Source organism: Anser cygnoides, chromosome 2 (genome assembly GCF_040182565.1).
Source record: "Anser cygnoides isolate HZ-2024a breed goose chromosome 2, Taihu_goose_T2T_genome, whole genome shotgun sequence".
NCBI lineage: Eukaryota > Metazoa > Chordata > Aves > Anseriformes > Anatidae > Anser > Anser cygnoides.
In genome coordinates this window covers 130,182,140-130,205,062 of record NC_089874.1, presented here as the reverse complement: position 1 = coordinate 130,205,062, position 22,923 = coordinate 130,182,140, and the positions used below count along the sequence as shown (strand labels likewise).

General features: G+C 40.1%; 1 protein-coding gene across 1 annotated transcript in view; it reads left to right on the top strand.

Moving 5' to 3' along the window:
* The first annotated feature begins 3,589 nt into the window (after positions 1-3,589).
* The window catches only part of UBE2W (ubiquitin conjugating enzyme E2 W), a 34,411-nt gene continuing 15,077 nt past the window's right edge, over positions 3,590-22,923 (top strand). The window contains exons 1-2 of the mRNA XM_048077027.2: positions 3,590-3,700; positions 21,440-21,531. Coding sequence (XP_047932984.1) covers positions 3,686-3,700; positions 21,440-21,531 — 107 coding nt within the window. The 5' untranslated portion in view covers positions 3,590-3,685. The remainder of the gene's footprint in view (positions 3,701-21,439; positions 21,532-22,923) is intronic.

Sequence of the window (22,923 nt, the reverse complement as noted above, 5' to 3'; positions counted from 1 at the left end):
GGAGGTACAGTTGCAATTTCATGATTTGCACTATATATATATTAGATATGAGTCATAACCGCGTATTTGATCAGATCAATACAAAATACCTCCTGAAATAATGCAGATACCACATTAAAGCCCTCTTACCTCTAAAGCTTTGAGTATTTGGGATCTAGGACTCCAAACTTGGAAGCTTCTGGCAAAACTTAAGTTTACTTGTGCAGGATGAGACTGCACTGGCCAAATACTAGAGATTTATTTCATTAAAAACAAACAAACAAACAAAAACCAAAACCCAAACAACTCCCCCAACCCCCCCCCCCAAAAAAAAAAAAAAAGCCACCAAGAATTTTTCATTTCTGCTTTGGCTATCTCTACACCTGCAAGAGATTAGGAAGGTTTAACTGCACAAGTGTTTTCTCCCATATTTCGTATAGGTAAAGGTCAATGCTGAAATGAACAGCAAATTACAATATAACCAACTCATTGTGAAATCTTCCCACTCTGGGATCTGGGGCTTTTTGTTGTTTAGATTACTGAGTAATTTAGAACAAAGAATACTATGAGCCATCACAAAGTCAGGAACAGAACAGTATTTAAAGAAGAAAATACTGATATTCATAAAAAAAACTCTTCCTGAGAGTCTGCTAATAGTATTTGTTTCCTTATTATGCTTGAGGGATTGAATCCCTGTGGCATTATGCACTGTACAAACAGTTACTAAAAAGCACTGCCTGCCATCCAGGTGATGGAGACATGGGGAAGGAGAAAAAAAAAACAATAAAACACAGGAATAAAAATGTTGCACAAATATATTATGGAATTGCATTACACCTGGAAAAAAAAAAAAAAAAAGATGTGTAGTAGAAAAAATACATTTGGTATAAGAACAAACTATTCAAAGTGAATTTAGGATGGGTTCTGGTCATGAATTTCAGCTGCAGAATGACTGTTTGGTCTCTTACACATTCAGTTAAGACGGGGTGGGAAGTAGTCCATTTGTGCTTTATCATTTATGCAAAGGGCAGACCCTGTTCCTTGCTTTTCATGTCTGCTATCCTCAGGAATGGAATTTGCAACTGGAGGAAGTTATCTCAGTAAACAATATTTTAGTCCAAAATGTGGTAGGTGCCTTTATTTTTAAGATCAAAAAGTTACTGTAATAAAATAAAATTCAAAAAAAAAAAAAAGACTTCTGGAACTTAAGGGTAGTTAAAAGGTTAAGAGTGTTTTCCAAAGCAGCTTCTTGGCCAGAGACAATTTTTCTTTATTACAGAGTGGAACTTGTATTTTTATTGGTTACAGTTAGCGTAAGGCTACAAGGCTGTTCTCTTCATGCAAAACTAGCTTGCTGGCGTTCATACACTTAGGCCTTTTCATATCTTCTGACCTTGAAAAGGGTTTTCTAGAACATGGTTAAGAAACTGAATACAATGGACTCAAATCAGTTTTATCTCCCTGTGATGACAACAACACGAATAGTCAATATGTCCATGTTTATAGCTGAACACATGTCCACTGCTTAAACTTGATGTTCTTGCTATCATTGTGGCATATGGCACAAATGTATTTGGGGATAAACATATGCTTGAATCATGCAAAAAAACCCAACATCTAGTAAAACAGTAATAGTGCCACTTAATACTGTAACTGCCTAAGTTAGTTCTGAAGAACGGCAGGAAAAAGAAACCTCCACCTCTACCAAATGCAATTAATCCTAATTATCCTGCAACCTAATATGAGTTGAGAGATCATATGTTAATATTGACTTCTAGGGAAAACACAATGGCAGGACTCTTGACACTTCAATGTCACTTAAATGAAGGCAGTAGAGCAATGCCAGCTTGCACGGCTTCAGGAGCCTATTGTTTGTGACTGAGAATTGAGGTTGGATTTAGAGGGCAAAAAGTATAGGATTCAGCTTACATTGCAAGTTTTTCCACCCTTTTAGTAGGCTACTCTCATTTCCTACTCAAAAATCAACACATACTCAGTTCTGTCATCAGCAAATTCCTCCAAAGCCCATAGGTTTGTTCACTCCTGCAGCTAGCTCACGGAGGAATGATGCTCCTGCTGCCTTCTGCTGCTCCTTTTATGCAAACCACAGGAATCTGGACGCTCATTTAAACAACAGCAACATTGCCCATGCCGGACACGAGTTGGCATCTGATGCCGCATTATGCTGGGTTTTTGTTTTCTACCAGTTAGCCATCTTTAAGGCCGAAGATACAAAAAAATATCTCGGAAGGTAAAGCTTGTGAGAGGGAACAGCATTTGTATCACACCAAGTAACACGGTTAAAGAAAGCAGGCAACCTTTCAGATACACAATCCTTCTTTAGGCCTAAAATTAAGGTTGCAGATTTCAGAGGCACATACGAGCTGAGAACTACTGTCCAGTCATCGGATTGGATCTGTATTAGGCCACCTCCAAAAGCAAAGTCAGGTGTTACTGAGGAGCAGAGGTGATCCAACGGGGGCTCTTTGGCATCATTATGAAGTGCAGGTGTGCATGGGCAAGGAAAGACAGGTACTGTAAGATTAGTTATTGGAATGTGCAGTGAGGTCAGTGAGAAAATGGAGCTACAACGAGCTATAAAGTCAGTATCATAGAAGCATTAGGGTTGGAGAAGACCTCCAAGATCATCCGGTCCAGCCATCACCCTCTACTAAACCCTTGGTTTTATGCACACACTAACATTAAGGGTTTTATAGATTTGTCTTCAGAACCATTATTTTGTAGGTTTATGTTGAGGATCAGCTAGGTATGGGATACTATACCATGGAATAAATGGAATGCTGCTATATAATATGAAATAGCTGCTGTACAAGGTGCTCGAGCAAGTCCAGAGAAGGGCAACGAAGCTGGTGAGGGGTCTGGAGAACAAGTCTTACGAGGAGCGGCTGAGGGAGCTGGGGTTGTTTAGTCTCGAGAAGAGGAGGCTCAGGGGAGACCTCATTGCTCTCTACAGGTACCTTAAAGGAGGCTGTAGCAAGATGGGGGTTGGTCTGTTCTCCCACGTGCCTGGTGACAGGACGAGGGGGAATGGGCTAAAGTTGCACCAGGGGAGGTTTAGGTTGGATGTTAGGAAGAACTTCTTTACTGAAAGGGTTGTTAGGCACTGGAACGGGCTGCCCAGGGAGGTGGTTGTCACCATCCCTGGAGGTCTTTAAAAGATGTTTAGATGTAGCCCTTAGTGATATGGTTTAGTGGAGGACTTGTTAGTGTTAGGACAGAGGTTGGACTCGGTGATCTTGGAGGTCTCTTCCAACCTAGATGATTCTGTGATTCTGTGAAGGTGCTTAATTCGCTGACTTTAGCTCCTGGTGGGGCGTTTTTATTCACCTACAGAGCTACCACCCAAGCACCTGGCGCAAAGCACTGGGCATATTCCATCCCAGGAAACGAACACGCCGAATCCCAACACGCTCCCACCTAAAACACGACTCCCTCACGCCACAGCTCAGGACGCTTCCCCCTCTCCCTCCGAACCACAACCCGCCCGCCCGCCCGCCTCACCGCCCTCCCCGCGCCCGCCCGCACCGCCCCTCCCCGGCGCCTGCGCGGCGGCGGCGGCGGCGGCACCACGTGACGGCCGAGGGCGGGGACGGAGCCGGGCGCTGCGAGGGCCGGCGGCGCGGCGCGGCGCGGTGCGGCGGGGCGGGGGGGAGGAGGAGGAGGAGGAGGAGGAGGCGGCTCCATCATGGCGTCCATGCAGGTGAGCGGCCGGCCGCCAGCCGCGCCCCGGCCTGCGGGGCGGTGAGGGGGAGCGAGGGGAGCCCGGCCCGGCCCTCGGTGGGGTGCCCGGAGGGGTGAGGGGAGGTTGAGAGGGGGGGCAGGCGGAGGGGAGAGGGCGGGGAGGGGAAGGGAGCGGGGTCGGGGCCCTCGGTGCGGGCTGAGGGGGCTGAGGGGCGCTGAGGGGCCGGGGCCGAGCCCTGCCTCCAGGGGTGTCCCCCCGGGAAGCTGCGGGCCGAGGGCGCCTGGCTCTGCGTGCTTGCACCGGGCTGCCGCAGGGCCGGCGGGGTGCAGGCAGCCTGCCGCTGCCCGACAGGTATTTCCAGCCGGGTGCCGCCTTCGTCCGCCTCTCCGGAGGAGCCGGGGATGGCAGCTGCAGGATCCGCTCGGGCACCGTGGCTGGCTTCTGCCCTGACTTACCGGGACGTGCCCAGGACAAAAGAGCGCCGGGCTTTGCGGCTGTGGGCCTGGCCTTTCCTGTGTCACCTGCTCCGCTTCGCCTCCTTATTTTTTGTATTTTCGTTTCGCGTTTAGATGCGGTTGATCCCCTGCTTCTCGTTTTCCTCTTCAAATCCCTCTTTCTTCTTTTCGTTCTGATCCACAATAACTCGTATTTTTTTGTCGCGAGTAATGGGACGACCCAGAAGGAGCGTACAAACAGTGAGGTTAATTCTGTTAGCCTGGATTTAGTGCCGACAAGAGTTAAAGTGTCAAAACACCGGGCCTTGTGGGGTAGCAATGCTGCTGGCAGAGAGTAGAAGCATTAAAAAAATTTGTAGGTCTTTCTGAGTTACTGAAATGAGACGGGATCGAGAACTTGAACATAGTTGAACATGCTGTACAGAACGTTCTTGATTTAGCAGCAGTTTAGACAGATAGGCTGATGTGTCTTCGATTTAGCAGCTCAGTCTGGCGAATGCGTTTCTGTAATCCTTTTTTTAACACTCAGATTTCCACAAGTGCAAAATTGAGACAGTCGTTCATTAAGTAGAAACTTTTTATAAAGCTACGTAAAAAAACATAAGGAAGTGACGGTTGTGAAACTTGAAGGAGACAGTCTGTGGGGCTTTATAAACCAAGGCTATGCTCTGTCTTTGGCCTATTAAATGACCTTCTGCAGCTTGCCTCACCCTCATTCCTGTTGATTCCTTTGTAAAAGGGAAATAATGATTACAAAATCATTGTTTAGGACACAGGAATTACAAATCTTGTCTAAAAGATCAGTTATGTGTGGAGGTAATACTCTCTTCCTGAAAATGTGACTCTCGTGTTGTAATTGCTTCCATTTTAGAAATGCTTGCTGTAAGATTATACTTCTTTCTCTTTTTTTTTTTTAAATTCTGTTCTGTTGTCTTTTGATGACGAATTTTATGGAGTTGGTTTTTTTTTTTTTTGTTTATGTCCTACCAATTGCATAACATTCTGAAAATAATGACTTTTTCCGGAGTTTTAGACATTCATTTATGCTGTGTTCAAAAACTAGAGAAATGGAAAAGGAATTGCATAGGAACCTTTGTTGTAAATAAGCAGGAAACCTAAACTAACTGCAGTAAAATTAGTAAGTTTCCCAGGATTGGGCACCTTCACAGGTGAACAAGATTTCAAAGCTCTGAAGTTTTCTATCGAAGAACGTTCAAATCTTCAGCATGGAAAACATTTTACAAAGGAAGCTGTTGTATATAATTTTGAGTGATTTTTCCATTCATGTTCATTCATTGCTGCTAACATTTAATATGTAAGTAGCCTCACTCAAAAAAAGTCATTTTTCTGATTATATACAGTTTTTTTTTTTAATACCCAGTGTCTGAAATGTTTGTGCAACTCATTGCAGTCTGTAACTATACCAATAGTCTATTACCATACCATTATGGCAGTTTTGTTGATATTTCTGATACGAATGATATCAAAAAATGACTAAAATTTATTTGAGCTACTCAAATGCCATGATTTCTGCAACATTGTGATGCCCTCAGTTGATTAGACCTTGTTTTTACATATCCACCAAAATTTCTGTGATTAACTTAAAGGGAAATTATTTGATTGGCATATTCTGAAGTCATCCTGCGAGGAAAGGGTTGAAACTGTATGAAATCAAACTCTTTTTGCCAATGTCGATGAAGATCAACCTGAACAGCTACTGTGGTTCAGCTGATGTATTGTAACTCAAAACTTGGGAGTATGAGCCTTTGTGTGCCTAGTTTAGGTTTATTATGATTTCTGCCTGCACGGACACTTGTTACGGTAGCTTTCCATAACACTCTTTCTAGATAATAGAAGCCCATGTTGATGAGATCCTGTGTTTTGCTTTTTAGCCCCTGTGTCATACAGAGTGTTGACTGATTCGTCATTGGGTTTCTTTAGCCTTTAGGCAAATGTTTTTGTTGTTTTTTTTTTTTTCCCAAGATTTTTCTCAGAAAAAGTGCAAGCTTGTGTAACTTCTTTGTGAAGGGGAGAAGAAATATTCTGAGGAGTTGTGAGTACTGCAGAACAAGCAAATAGAATGGACTTCTTATGAAAATTCGGTGTAGCATCTTTAGTTTTAAAGCTAGAGTTAACATAAAAATGTGGCAAATACTGAAGAAATATGAAGTAATAAGCAGTTGTTCTCAGAACAGCTGGGAACACAGAACTTCCACTGAGAATAGAAGAGCGGGTAAAGAACAGAAAGGTAGTTTAGCTGAAAATGCATCGTTTCTGTACAGTGTTACATACTCAGTTACTGCCTTTCCCTAAGCCCACAGGTATCAACTGCTTGCATCTAAACTTGAAAAGATTCACTTTGTAGTGCTGACATTTGAATTACCGCTATTTTACCTTTCCTCTCTTCTTAATACTGAGTTTCTTGAAATTCTGACTTATGACCAGATTAAGGAGATTTCACAGACACATCTATGGGGACAGTTTTAGGTGCTTATCACCAAAATAACCTCTGGTCTTTTCATTAAGGTAGGCACACGGGGCTTGTACATGCAGATATTTAAATCTGATTAAATTTAGGGGTAATGTAATTAATGACACAAACAGCTTTAGTAAAGATTGTAGTGTAGAATGTCAGCCTTGTGTTTGTGCATGCTTTTATGTTATCAGGACTTTTTTTGCCCTTGAAAAATGCCCGCTGTTGGGCCACTATCAAAACACACGCTCAAGTCAAAGTAGAAAGTGCTACTTTAAAAGTCTTGTTTCAGCAACAGATTTTTTTTTCTAAATACCTGCAACAAAAGGCATTTAACAAAATAACTGTGCCAAATGACAGTGTGGAATTTGTATTAGTTGAGATCATCAACAGCTTGATCACAAAACACAAGCTGGTGGTAACACAGAAGCTGCCCACAAGTTTCACCCTAGTGTGTTTTTTTTTTTTTTAATAAGTGGGGTAGGGGATGGGAAAACTGTATACAAGCCACTGAAATCTCAGGGAAAAAATGGCATTATAATTGCATTATAAGAAAATATAATGTTCTGAATATGCCCACTTTCATCTAAGCTTCCTTGTTTCTATTCTTCACCTGCTCTTCTTGTCTCGGTGGAAGTTCTCTTTTCAGCTGCTCTCAGGACAGTTGTTTATTGCTCAATAGTTCTTCAGTATTGACAGCAGTTTTATTTAGTAGTTGGGAAATAATTTTCTCTTTGACATAATTTGGCCATGAAGAAGTTTTAAAATCTATATAATAAAACAAACAAACAAAAAAAAAGACAACTTTATCAAGTAAAGCTTTCAGTTGACTGGAACTTCAGTGCTGGTGTATACGTGTTTGGTGCTGCTGAAGGTCACAGTGCAAGATATTATTTGTGTTATGTGGAATTAAGTATTTAAAAAGAAAATGAGTGGCTACTGTAGCTACACAGTCAATTCTGGGATACAAACACAATGAGGTTACTGGTAGTTACTAACTACGTGAAACATTTAATGGTGCCTTTGGTGAAATACCATTGAAAGGTTAAAAAAACAAAACAAAAATATATATTTTTTAAAACTGAAAGATGGATGTATTGTAACTGAGACCAGAATGAGTGGAGAGGAAATACCATTTCTCCTGTCCACTAAGTGGTTATTAGTCCTCTATGTAACCTTCAGTTATCAGTCTGTACCGGTACGCAGTGTATTAGTTTTGGCTATAAGCCATGCTACAGTAATGTGAGATAAATACAAAATTTATATTTGTTTTACCAAGATGAGTTTAATCTTGTTTTTTTCTTAATTAACTTTTGAAGCGAGTTAAAAAATCCAGTGAAGTTTAAAATTTGCAGCTATTAGTTCAGTGAAGATAAATAAAATAAAAGTCGTGGCTTTAGGCCCTAAGGAGTCTCACTTTTTGCATCTGCCTTTATAAACTACTTTGGGAAATGCTTTACTGTGCAGCAGCTGCAGGATTTGGGGGCTACAACAGAAGAATTCACTTCACAGAAAGAAAGCAGTGGCAGACTTTAGTTTACTAAAACTAACCCTAGATATCAGCAGATTTTTCTTCCAAATAGGCCAACTGTATGGCTAAAATATGGAAGACCATGAAGGCTTTCAACCTGGTATTTTGAATGTTGCTATCTGATCCACAGCTGTATGATTTAAGTCAGGGAAATAGGAGTAGGCAGCTATTTACTGGAAACAACTGTTATCCCAGTCGGTTGTAGATATTTCTTGCTCAGCTTGATAATGCCCTGTTCCTGCTTTTAGGCCTAGCTATTCAAGCCCTGAGAAGGGGAAAAGAGAAAACAATAGATTTGCAAAAGCCAGGGAATGCTGTCTTGTTAAGCTGTACCCTTGGAAAGCTCTGGGGGCTTGTAAATAATAAGCTAAAGCAGCTTAGCTCAAATAATGTGCACAAGGTGGTGGATCAAGCACTTTCTTCAATTGTTTGGTCAAATTCTATCAAGCTAAGACTTTAAAGGATCCTCGCTTCTATAGTATAAAGGTACAGGCTGTACTGGTGAATACTGCAGGAGATAATGGGATTAAATTACCCTATTAATATGACAGAGGTGAGGCCCAACTTCTGTTGGACTCAGCTGTTACGGTCGGGTTCAACAAACCCAAATGCGCTTGGTAGAATGACCACATCTGACGTAGCCTTGTTTAACAACCAAAGTTGAAGCTTGCAAGCTTTTGGAGGCTGAAGTTCTTGCTGGCGTGGTAGTAGCGAGGATGAAAGTCTTTCACTCTGGACTTGTAGGCAAAAATTTCATGCATCTTGCATGGTTTTGAAGTAGGACTGACAGCTGGGAACTTGGGTTGTGTTCTTTTTTCCTTTTGAAGGGAGGAAAAGGCAATGTTACAATTTAAATCTGCTAAAACTTCATTAACTAAAAGCAAATTACAAATACATTTTAAGTCTTTTAAAGCAAGAAGAGCCACTAAGCATCCTTTCATGGTAGAATGAGAAGGCTCAAAAGGTCTTCTGAAATTGTGCAAGTCCTTGCAGGTTGTCCCGTCTGTCTGTCCCCTCCTTGACCTTTAGCACTTAAATTAAGAGCGGGGTTCGGTCTTGGGGGTGAAAAGGAGGAGGTGGAACCCACCATTTGCCTCCTTGGCACCAGTATTAAAAAGTTTGATGAGAAAGGGCAAGAAGGTGACAGTGGCAGAGCAGGAATTGCTGAAATTTTTGTTTTGGTGGTGGTAATTAATGGTGTTGTTGAGAATGCTATTCGTCCTTTCATACACAGTTTTAAAAATAACTCTCTTGGGTGATAAAACCGAAGTTGTCATCTTGATATTCAACTCAATTAAAAATACTGCTTGATCAGCTTTAAGAAAAAAAGATCCTTGTATATGTCAATACATTTTTTTTAGTTTACTGGAGTATAGCAAATACTGTCTCTAAAATCTGCTGGAATAAAACCCTTCATGGGATTTTGTGCCACGTGTTTACATAGATAGATTCTTTCTTGATTAGAAATCGGTGGCCAATAAGGAGAAGGGACAAAGAAACTGAATGGATTGAGGTTTCCTAAATTTTCTACCTGCCATACCTAGGGATATGGATTAGATGAGTATTTAAATCTTGTTACAGTTGGCTGTTTCTGACTTTTTTCCCTTTTTTACTCCCTTTTCTTCCCAAAAGGTATTTTGTCAGCATACAGTATTTTATCTCGATTTTCAGCCTCTGGAACGTTCTTCGTAAGGATGAGAAATTCCCCGGTAGACATATGGTTGCCCTCATTATGCCAGTCCTTGCTGTTATCTTGAAGTCGTTGCTTTAGCTGAAGCAGTTTAAATGATGTCAGACGCTTGTCCTTAAAAAACTGAATTATTCGTGTTTGACTTGTTAGTACTGTCTGAGGCTTGTGCTGGCCATTGTTATGTCTGAAGAATCCCTTGAAAAAGCAGATTACTAGCTGTCGGGTTCGTTTTATTCTTCATTAGTGGATTTCACTTAATTTGCTTTAAAATGACAGGTTTAGTGTCAAAAATGGGATTAGCTGGAAAAAGCTTTTCAGGCTGTGGTGTGTGGAGTGGTTTTGTGTGTGCAGTTATTGGTGTCTGTTTAATTATGTTGTAGTTCTGTTTTCAGGTTGTTCTCGCCTCTTGGTGATCTGAAGTCAATTCTCTCTAGAAAGTGCTGCGTGGCCTTGACCTTCCAGTCAAATATTGAGAAATCCCCAACTTGCACTATTTCTCGCTTTATTTTAGAGTATCTTGGGGTGGAACATGTGAAGAGTCTCCTGGTTAGTGAACTGAGAAATCAACAACCTCCACCCTACCCTAGTGAGACCTTAAAATGTTCAGAACAACAAACCATTATTGGTGGGAACTTCTTTACAAGTAGCTCGTTAAAAAGCTTCCTGCACTGCCTTTAGGCTCCCTGAAAAAGAGAGAAACGCACAAAATGCCTGATGCTGGGGACTTGAACTGCGGATTGGTCTGGGAAAATAACATTGTAGAACTGGGTTGCCAGATGTTGACATGTTTTATTAGAAATAAGGAGGAGGATACTAATCTGCTTCTGCACTCTGAGTACAGATTGAAAACCTGATATTCAGCCAAAAATAGATAAAACTGAAAAACAATTCTTCCAACTCAAATCCTGGCATTATTTTTTATGGGCATATTATTCTGCAAAGCAGTTTTGCTGTGTCCTGCTGAAGCTCTAATTGGGCACATCCAGCCGATTCATCTCTCTTCCCTCCTCCTCTGGGCCTTGATTAAAACTTACTATAAGTAAATTTCCACTGATTAGCAAAAATTCTCCCAGGACTGCGATAGTCAAGGATCTGGATGGCTTGTGTGCTGGGGAGTCTGGGCCGAATGATTTCACCTGGTTAATGCAATATACTCTGCGGGGGCTTTTTGAATGACCTGCTTATTAGGAAACAAAGCACTTCCTGAGCTCTTCAGGAACTCTCTCTTTCATCTTTTCTGTTGCTTGCTTGACTTTAGTAAATAATATTTTTTTATAAGTCAGCATTTTTAATCTTTACCTATTTCTCTTCTGTTTGAGAGCTTTTTGGTGTTTAAATTTAGGTGTCTATTTAGGAATAGAATACTAAAATAACAGAAACATGGAATCAGTTGCAACAATACTTGTGCTGCTAATACTGTATTTTCTGTAGAAGAGTTTATTTTTTTTGTGTGTGTGTGTGTGTCTGACAACCAGGGCTATTTACCCAGTGTTTAGAATTTCACATGCCTTGAGATTTGAGATGGTTTTCAGTAAGAAATGTGCGAAGGGAAGAATGAAAATACTGAAAATAGAGCTGTCCCTGGTCTTGTTCTCTCCGGCTGGGAGGTTGTCCTGGCAGGCCTGTGACAGCTATGCTTAGGGAGCAACGTGACGGTGTTGTCACAGCGCTGGCGTTGCAGCCTAGTGACAGCTCCTGCTCTGGTATGAGGTTACCATTTGCCTCCATTCATAAAGGAGATATCTCTATGGATATCTCCCGGATATAAAAACTTACCCAAATCGGGAAGGATGTTTCTGTGAGGAGCTTAGTAACTCGAATGGGGGAGGAGGTGACAGCTTGTAGCTCATAAGTGAAATGTAAATTCTTTGCCAAGGCTCCATCCTAGGCCTGTCAGTGCTTTTGTGCTAGCAGTTTGCTAGGTGCACTTAAGTCTCTGGATGTGCAAGAGAATCACTAGCAGTTACTGAAGAAATACCGTTGGGTCTCCCTGGGATGCAGCACGTTGACTAGCATACAGCAAGAGTGGAGCCCCTGTGGGATTAATTTTTAACTCCTATTTATGAGTTAGCTTTTCTTCCTTGCAGATCTCCGAATTAGATAAAGAGTTGAGTTCAGTGGTTAGGAAGGCACGGCCTTGGAATGTTGCTCCTTTCATATATCATCGCAACAAAGACAAAGAATGGAAATAGTGTTTGGAAACAGGTTTCTAACAAAATTAACAAACAGATATTTTGGATACTCATCTTTCCTAGTGCGTGATACGCTGAAGTTGCTGTTCCGTCACTTAGTTTTTTCAGGTCCTCATGACAGTGCATAACTGAACATGACTGGTAGGGTCTCTTGCTCCAGGTGAAAAGGCTACCTCACTGCAGCTTCGTTGCCCATCCCAGCATATATTAGTGGGAAGAGAAGGTGGAATGCTTCCTCCAACAGAAATCGAAGGAAGCTGTTTACACATTTTCCACTCTGGTTTCTGCTCTATTGCTAGAGAAAAACTGCTTTCCCCTCACCAACTGTTTTCTACCAAACTCTTATCACTGCCCATAATATATCTGGTCTTGTACTGAATTTCATTTTGGTTCAATCAGCTCAGCATTTTTCTCTATTCCTAAATTTTCAAGTCCATCTGAAAGGTTGCTTATAGGTAAAGTATTTTACTAAGATAACTCATTATTTAGCTCCTAGATTACCCATTTCAGACACTGCATATCTCACGCAACATTTTTTGAAACACCAAAAAGTAGAATATTCAAGAACTGCAAAGATAAGATGCCTGAATATATGCACTGAGCTCTTTTTCAATTTTATTTTCTGTGTATCATTTACCTTTATGAAGTATATTCAACTCTGAGGAAATAATAAGCCAGGACTATGGGCACACAGTCGAATTTGATTGCATTATGGCATCAATATTTTACTGCTAATTGACAAGGCCAATGTAACAGTGTGTGTGTGCTTTGCCCGCTCCAGTTATGAAGTACAGTGCCTTAACGAAAACAGTATTTGTTGGCTGCCTTAATAGCTCTCAATAATATGTACATATATTCATAGTTGGCAGTGACCCTTAGAACTAAGGGTACCTTACTTTTTTAACTGCAAGCATACATACTTTTTGCAGATAGCTTTATTATGTTTTAACTCTTTCTAGGCTCCAGTTTTCTAAGGGAAGGGCAAAGCTGTTGCAAGAGTTTAGAACTGGAAGTAGACGCCTGATATTGTGATGCTCTGTTTTAGAGGCGTTGAGAAAGGTATTTTCCACACATCTACAAGATCTACTCAAATTTTCATGGAGGTGGGGGATGAATTTGAGTGCCCTGTTTCTTTGTGGGAAATTAGAGTTAAAGGCTGTCTGCCTTGGGTATGAGCCTTGTTTGTGGTAGAACCAGAAACAAGATCCCTGGCTTGGGGAATATGACAGTGGTATTGTCATATATGCTTTAGGAGTACAGGTTATTCCCTTGTGAGACCAGTGAAGTAATTTTGATTCTGTTAATAGATGTTTGTAGCATAACGTCTGGCTTAAGGGTGCACAGTAACCAAACTGTCAGATTCTAGGAGATGGATTCTGAAACATTCACATTACCAACCTCCAAATCTTCTCCTGTACTAAACTGCTACCCTGTCCCTGTTTTTACATTGCATCTTTTTATATGCCCTGCCTCTGCTGCTTTATGTGATTCTCCAGGAATCAATACAAGTGAGAAATTTAGCTGTGGCATTTGAGATGTTACCACACCAGATCCAGAGCTGGCAAAGAGGGATGCGTACCCCACTGGAGCAAGAAGAATTTTTGCCTAGCAAAGGTGCTAGAAGCTATTGGCTTTGGAGATGTTTAAACCTAAACTGTACCAGACAGTGGCTGCCATTTTTCTGGATTAAAATGATAGTTTGTTGTGAGCTCTGTGAGGAGTTGGCAGAATTCTGCTGTGCTGACACGTGGTTAATTTTGTTCTTTGCTCCATATTCTTTGAGAAGTCTTACGAGCTTCACGCTTCAGAAAATCTGTAGAGGATATCTGAGCGGGCTGCACGAATCCTGTTTGACAGAATTAGCTGTAGGATACAAGCCATTGCTATGTCAGGCAATTCAACTACTGCAGTAAGCTTTCCTTTGGAATTGATGTTTGGATCATTGTTAAGCTGTGTTCTTTGGTTTCATCCCTGAATCACCCTTTCCTGTAAAGGTAGGTGAATTAAGTAATCATGGTTTCAAAGGCTTCCACCTTTATGAAAACACTTGTGCAAACTGCTGCTTGTGTTATTCTTTGTCTTGCAGCTGGTCATTCTTTTAATTGAAGGACCGTGGTGTTATCCAGTCTCGCGTTTCTGATCTTCGTGCTCTCTTCATCCCTCTCCCTCTAGGTAGTGAATGTGATACCAATTTCATACTTTTTAGTTTTAGTTTATTTAGAAGTTATATTAAAACAATGTTTAGCATAAAATCCTCTATCTCAAAAATAAGGACGAGCTCAAATTAAGATTGCCCATGTAACTTAATGTTTGCGCTCTGATTTTTCTTTCTCAGTTGTCTTAAATCAGAAGTGGACAAGCAGTAAGGGAATGCCTATATGAAATCCCACGGTGGAGTAGCAGAAGCATTGGAATGATGGTCTTATAATATTGGAAAGAACAATACAGCAAGCACTGATCCGAAGAGCATATAGGTGTATAGAAATCATGTGAGTGAGTGATGGAGGCTGTTGTGGGAAGTGAGTGGCTGTACTGTCTTGTAGTTTGACTGGAAGGAGCTGGCCGAGAGGCTGAAGGCAACTTGAATGTGTGATGACAGGAATATCACTCTTGATTCATGGTAATTAAAAAGCAAAAGTAATTAGAGTATTTACTTCAGATATGCATTTCTCAACAGAGGTGGAGATTCGTAAATGAAGATAGACTACTGATAAGCGTTGTGCTACAGGTTTCTAGAAAATACTATTTTACAGTGGCAAGTTGTCTCAATATGGAAGAATAGAGGAAATGTAATAAAAGTGTAGCTACAGGAGAAGCTATTTAGTGAGTAGAAGATAATAAAAGACTTTGACAACTTATTTTCACTTTGTTTTGTACGCTCTTAAAGCTCCATATAAAAGGAAGGGGAAAGCATGTAAGGGTGAAATCTACCCGTGGTTCATTATTTTAAATTAGTAGATTTGAAAAAGCATTAAGAAAGTTTTTTTTTAAATCACCTAAAAGAAAGATGAAGAAAAGGATGAATCTATTAATGGAAAAGGAAAGCAAAGAACAGATGACACAGATACTTAATGACAACGAGGCAGTAAATCATGGCAAACAAATGGGACAGATTTAATAGCTTTTTGGTATTGGATATTATGTCTGCCACTAGCATTCAGCTGTTTGTTTTTTTGTGTGTTTTTTGTTGTTTTTAAGTGTTTAAGCAACCGATTCTGATTTGCTTTTTTGGCAATTATTTTGAGTGAGTTTCCAGATGGTAAATACTATTTTTATTCTTCTGCTTTCCTATAAAAAAAGTGGCTTCTGGAAATCGCTGAACTGAATGGTCTCTGGTACCTACAGGTTATAAATAGACAATTAACTTGTACATAGATAGGAAATCCATTTTAGCTATATTTTTAGAGCAAATTGTATTGAGTTTCTTCTTTTGCTGTGTAGTAACTACTGTGAAAACAGAGCAGTAGATGTTTTCTGATGATGCAAATATTTTTTTTTGCTTTGGCCTTTGAATGAGCCAGCAAGAAAAATGTGGTATAAATTAATGGTTTTTTTTTTTTTGGTCCTTTTAACTACAGAGGTATCTCAAGGTATCACAGAAGTAATTTGGTTGTTGTAAAATTGTTCTGTTTCAAATGAGGGTCTGACTGAGAAAGGGCGTTTTGTTCCTTTGTGCTGAGCAGACCTGCCAAAGGGTTTTCTGAGGGCTAGTCTGCATAGGCTTTCATGCTTTCTTACATCCCAGTCATCCAAGCTGCGTGCAAGCGTTCTCACAAAATACAAAAGTGACAACAAATGGAGAAGCTTCAACTGAAGAAGGATTAAAATCAGCAAAATGGCTTTCAGGAGAGAAAGGTACAGTGTATTTAACTGGGGAAGGAGAGGGGAGAAGCTTAAAGGAGTAGCAGGCTAACCAGTGCTCGTGCGGCAGCGAATGCTGAGCTGGGTTAACTGCAGCAGGCAGCCCAGTCCCACGCGGCTGCTCACTCACTCCATCGTGTGATGTGAAAGGTAAAACGAGAACTTGTACACTGAAATCAAGACAATAGGTAAAGCAAAAGCTGCATGTGCATGCAAAGCAAGCGAGAAATTCATTTGCTACTTCCCTTTGGCAGGTGGGTGTTTAGCTGTTTCTAGGAGAGCAGGGCTTCATCTTGTGTAGGGATTGCTTGGGAAGACAAAAGCCACAACTCCAAACATCCCCCCTCCCTTTCTCCCAGTTGTTAGTTGATGACATTTGATGGTGTGGAATATCCCTTTGGTCATTGTGGTCAGCTGTCCTGGCTGTGTCCCCTCCCTGCTGCTCATGCAGTTCTGGCCTCCACTACACAGCAGTGTGAGAAGCAGAAGAGACCTTGGCTCTGTGCAAGCACTGCTCTGCGACAACTAAAATGTCAGTGTGTTATCAGCACTGTTTTTCATCACAAATCCAAAACATAGCACCGCAGGAGCTACTTTGAAGAAAATGAACTCTGTCCCAGCCCAAACCAATACAGAATGCAGACTGAAAGTGTGTAAAAAGCATTGTGCCGCTACAAAGAAAAAGCAAATCTGTGGGATATGCACAGAAGGATAATGATGAAACATTCTTCTCAGCCACGCAACTTTGAGCCTTAAGTGAAGAGGCTGGTTTTGAGTGTCAGGTTACTGTATATGCGTATGTATGTGTATATATTTGTGTGGTGTGTAAATATATATGTATATAGTTAAGGAGTCAGCTGCACAAATGAAATGCACAGATAATGAGACTTGGGGGTGGGAGGAAGTTGAGAGAATTACATAGGTTTAGTTTAGGGAAGATTGGGCAAGGACAGAATTAAGCTGAAAATAAGTCAAAGAATTCTGTCTCCATGAAGAATAAAAGAAGTGGTTTGGCGTAATTCGCTTCACTCACCTGGATCTCTTACTGTGAAGAAAACTATTCCAGTTGGAAAAGCAGTGGAATAGGCAGAGAGAGGGTGATGTGGGAAATGTTAAAGGCTTTTAACTGCAAGGATATTTTACAAATCTTTGATCCATCCTTATGTTAGAAAGATGGAGAGGTGACTTCCCTGAGGTATCAGCAAGCCCTGAGTTTGTAAGTTTCTAGAGATGAGATGGCCACGATTGTTGGAAAAGTGTTCATCCAGTGTCCTTTGTCCTGCTACATGTGCCACCCCTAATTGTCAAGAATTTTGTGCCTGAAAAGCAGTTTCCTGTATTTATGGCTATAAAACACAAGGAAATCTCTCCCTCTGAAACCATCCCTTTCCAGATGTTTAATTTCAGAATTTTAGTTTCAGTGTGCCTTTTGTGTGTAATGTGTGTGTACTTGGTATATCAGTCTTTTAAACACAACAAAATAATAACAAAATAAAGTAACTAAATGAATACTGAATTATCTTGATGCTGCCGGTGCAGGTTTCTGGTCTTACATCTTTCTGATGTTACAGTAGTCTTTAGGTGTTCTTGGTGTTACTCTGAGGAAATCCACATTCATTGAAACCTATTTGGTCAGCTAGTACAAACACTTCTAACCACCGAAGAGGAATCAATTTGAAGTTGTTGCATTTAAACTTTGGAAATTTTCTGAATTGCTTTGGTAACAAGGAGCTCAATTTCCCAACTGAACTGTATGAACGTGGGCCTTAAGGGCCTCATTTAAGTGTGTATGTTTTGTTTTTTTTAAACTAGATATAACTCCTGATATTAATGAGATGCTACGTGAGACAACTTATTTTAAGTTGTGGTAAGTAAGAGGGGAAGAAAAAAAACAGTCCTCTGTGGTAGCTTTGGAGAGTATCCTCAAAATCGTCTGATTGCCTTTAGCTGCATCGTAGGCTGTATGTGCAAGAATGTAGGCAGCAGCGTGAGGAAAGTGCTTCTCCTCCCTGGCACTGGAGGCCACGTCTGGAGCACCATCCGTCGGGAGCCTCGCTACAGGAAGGGCCTGGTGCGCTGGAGGGAGTACCTCATGTGGCTCCTGAGGTGGTGAGGCTGAGCTACACGATGCTCAAGAGGCTGCTCAGCCTTCACAAGAGAAGGCAAAGGGAAGGTCTTGCTGATGTCTGCAAGGAAAACAGAGCGTGACTCCTCTGAGATGCACAGCAGGAAGACAAGGGGCAGCAGGCAGATTGAAGTGCGAGGCGTTCTAATAGGATGCAAAGAAAACATTCCATACCATGAGGGTTTTCCAACACTGGAATGAGTTGACCAAACAGGCCAATTAAAAGACAAATTTCTGCATATTAGTTAGCCCCTGTTAAAACAGTTTGTCAGTAGTTGTATGAATTCTGGTTAGTAGGCCACGATTCCCTTTTGTTCCAGTTTCTAGACACCGTCTTCTGAAAAAGGTCTGTAGGCAGCTGTTAGTCTGCAGAGGTAACTGAGTTGGTGCCTGGTAGAACAAACCACATTTTGAGAACTTGTGGTGAGAGTCTGATAATTATACACGGGTATGATAGACCTGCGTGGCATGGTTGATGGAATATTAGTAAGTCATAAAATAGATAGTATGTCTTTTTTCTTTCCAGTTGGAAAACAAAACAAAAACAACAACAAAGAAATAAGGATTTTTGTGCCCCAAAGCATCAAATTTTAAAAGCGTATCAGTTGGTCCAGTAAAAGTCCTTCTCTTTGTGTAAAAACTGCCTTGATTCTATCTTTAGACTGTAGTAGCTAGAGTAACACTTATGAAATCCTAAAAGCACTTTTTTCCCCTTGAGCCTGTCAAATCCTTTCAGAGTTCTTGTCGTTATGGGAGAAATCTAAGAATTTATTATAAAATAATATTTTTTCCTTTTAATTTCAAAGGATGTTATCCAAGGTAGTAGGTATAGCTGAAGTTGCATAAATTTCTTTGATAGAGAATCTCTGAAAAATGAAAAGTTTGTGCCATATCTGATGGCAGTCATTGGTCTTCTGTTCTGAATTCCTGCTACTGTGAGATCCTCTTCACTTTTATATTTTTATGTTTCCTCCTGACCTTATCCTCAAGTGAATCATTGTTGGGATACATGAAATACATAAGGGCAAAGTATAACGGAGAACAGAGCTGCTAACTGAGAGACGTTAGCGTGGGTGTGGTAAGGTTGCAGGGAAAAGCACTTTCTGCTGATACTTGCTTTTGTTTGGGAGATTCTTCTGAATGAAGAATGAGTCCAGAAGAGTGGAAGGTTTCTTGACATCCTCCCTAATTCCCTCCCTGCTCTTCCAGAGGAGCTATTCCTAGGAACTTCCTGCTAGTCAGAACACACCTGGGTGATAGGTAGTGATAGTCAGGTTTTCTTTTCTGATTCCCTTGTTTCAAAGCAGTAAGTTTCTTTGCTAAATCTTGTTTCCATTTCCTGCGTGCTAGTAATGTTGCGGGTTTGCTTTTCTGGGCAAACATATTTTACTGAGTTTGTGGCTGAATATTCAAATAATGTGTCAGTTTTCTATTGAACGTGCTCTTTTCGTCTTTGTAGGGTAACAACCTGAACATGCTTTTTTTTATTGATATTTTTAATGAGAGCTGTGAATAGAGATCAGGCTGAACTTCTGTTGATACTTGTTTGGACTGGTTGACTTGGAGAAGATTGAATTTTTAAAGACAATCAAAGAAGAAACAATTTTGTTTACTGGTTAGGTAAATAATAGGTTAGGTAAGTAATGAGTATCTCTCGTTATTTCTCTAGGGTACACTTTTGGATCTTATATTTTTGTGTTGCAGTTGATGGACAGTGCGTTGTCCGTATATATTATTTGAATGGACAGGCCCCGTTGAAGGTAATAGCAGATGTTGAACATGAGAAGAATAGGGCATTTCAGTGGTGCTCTGCTGGCTATGTACGCATTTGTTTCCTCTTCTCTGCTCTCTGCTCCCTTGGGTTACTTTTCTTCTCGAAAGAACCATAAATATTACATGTGAGAGCTGAAAAGCTGCAAAGCAGTTGAAGAAAATATTTTTGTGCTGATGAGGTGAATGAAAGAATGACTGACACTGGATTACACTGAAAAGCAGGTTGATGAAGAAAAGAGCCATAGATCGAAACTTCAATTGATATTTTAAGTGATGGTAATTCAGCAATTTTTGTAGGATGTAGAACAAACAAAACTTCCTCTCTTCAAATTACTGTTTGATCAGATACCACTACTGTAGTGTGGGCGTTCTTAATTTTAAGATGGATTTTAGGTTCCTTTGTAAAGACACTCGTGTAGTTGGTCTATATGTATAAGTAAATAGATCTACTGATTTTTTTAGCTGTTCTTGTATAATACATTTGTTCTTTCCTATTTTTACCTAACATTTCAAAATGTCCTAAGTGAAAGATTTTGAATTTGCTTTATCGCTTAGGGTTCTAGTCTCTGAACTTTTAACGTATTTTTTCCATATGGCAATCTGTATGACCAGGCATATCGGTTGAGGTTTATGTGGCAATGGTCTTGGAAAGAATCAGAAAGAGAACTGACTTCAACACATTCCTGCCATTCAAATCAAGGATTTGTAAAATGGTTTGGGAACTTTGTGGTTTAATTCATGTTAGTGGTGTTAAATATGGTTTGGATATAATCTGTCTGAAGTCTTCCCAGACTTCATGCAAAAAGAAAAAAAAATGAACACTGGGAATCTGATTTGGTTCTTGTTCTGTTAGTGAATTGTATAGGTGCTATGGAGGCCTTAGCGTCTTTTATAGAGAAAATACTCTTTGAAAGCATTGCCGATGGTATCACTTCACACAGGCTGTGTATTCCTCATGGCATAAATTGTAAGCAATGGTTCTGTTGTTGCAGAAATGGTTGCAGTCACTGATTTATCCCTGTCAAAAGAAGTAAGAATTACCTGAGCTACTGGTATAACGATTCTCTAAATATTGCGCATCTGGAGATTTGAAGATATAGTTATTTTGTAGTTATAAAGTAGTTTGTGCTCTACAAAACCACATAATCCTGTTTAGTTTTGTTTTCTGTCCTTTGGGATGACTTGGAAGAAGGAAAATACTTGCACAGGTGCCAAATATAAGCATCTTAAATAACAGAGAGAAGGAAGAGTTGTTCTGTTAAGGTCTTGGAGAACTAATTGTAAATCCGATGCTATCTGGGGAATATGAAAGGTATTACTGCTAACTATGGAGCTGTGATAGACATCTGTATAGCATGACAAAATCCTTGATACTCCTGTGTATTTCGTAATGCAACAGTGCTTCACTTAGTAGTGTTGTAAATGTTACAAAAATTATAATGAAAAAATGCTAAGCTTAACTAAAGCCTGTGAATTTTTGGTGTAATATTTTTGGGAGGATTCTATTCTTCTCCCCTTTCAATTTTACTTTGGATTTAATTTTTCAAATAAAATTCATTTTACCTTTTAGTAATTGATTAAAAACTTACTTTAGTGCATATGCTAATTTTTGAGCTTCATTTAATATTTGAACTTATTTTATATAATTTCTTTCTAGAAAAGATTACAAAAAGAACTATTGGCGTTGCAAAATGATCCACCTCCAGGAATGACTCTAAACGAAAAGAGTGTACAAAATTCAATTACACAGTAAGTATATATATAGTTTAATTTTTGCTACCAAGTTGAAAAGTATGCTGTGGAAAGTCCCCTCACGCCACTTTCACAATTTGTTTCAAGTAATGTTCTGAACTTTTGTTTTTAATCTAGAGAATGAAACATTTTATTTTAATGGACATATTGCGGTAACGTGCTGGACACTCTCAGAACACAAATAATGAATTCGTTAAATTTGTATTAGGCATTTTACTGTTTAACAAAATGTTAATTGGTAAATGCTTCTGCGTATTTTAATTTAACAACATCTCGTAGCTACTAACCTGTGAAACTCCTTTAAATTTAATGAAATAACGGAGTAGCTGGTTTAGTCTTTCTACATTATTGTTGTGGTTTAGCCCTGGCGGGCAGCTAAGTATCACAAAGCTGCTCTCGTTGTCCCCATGTGGGATGGTGGAGAGAATCGGAAAGGTAAAAGTGAGAGAACTCATGGACTGAGATAAAGACAGTTTGCTAGGTAAAGCAAAAGCTACACCAAAGCAAAGCCAAATGAGGAATCCATTCGCTGCTTTCCATCAGCAGGCAGGTGTTCAGCCACTTCCAGGAGAGCAGGGCTCATCGTGTGTAATAATTTCTTGGGAAGACAAACGCCATCGCTCTGAATGTCCCCCCGTTCCTTCTTCTTTACCACAGCTTTTATTGCTGAGCACAGTGCCATGTGGTATGGGACATCCCTTTGGTCAGGTTGGGTCAACTGTCCTGGCTGTGTCCCCTCCCAGCTCCTTGCGCACCCCAAGCCTCCTTGGTGTCAGGGCAGCACAAGAAGATAAAAAAAAGTTCTTTGCTCTGTAACAGCTAAAACATTGGTGTTTTACTGCCACTATTTTAATCAAATATCCAAAACCAGGCATAGTGTAAGCCTCTGAGAAGAAAATTAACTCTGTCCCAGCCAAAACCATGATATTTATTTAGAGTGTATTTCATAGTTCTTAATTTCCATCATCTTTCTCTAAAGTAAGCAGAGAAAACTTCTTAAAGAGCAAAGTTGTCCAAATTCGTTTTTTTAGACTTTCCACCTTGCTGTAGTTTGTGCTGTGCAAAACTGAAATAGAAATATGGTTAAATATTCTGTGCATTTTAGTGAAATCGACAAGTGTTGTTCCTTATATTAAACTAGTATTTTTTTCAATTGACTGAAATTCAAAGACTGTTGACTCCTTTTTTTTTAGGCAATTTTCTGTCTTTTTTTCTTAGATTAATTCAGAGAAATGTTAGAAAAATCTTTGCAGATATGAAAATCTAAGAGTGAATTTCAGGCTACATGTTCTGGACTGTTGATCGATGGATCGATTTAAATACATAAGTTGAGCTGACTTGTGATGTTGCTTAACATTTGCATTTCTGGTGCTGGCACTCTGACCGTGC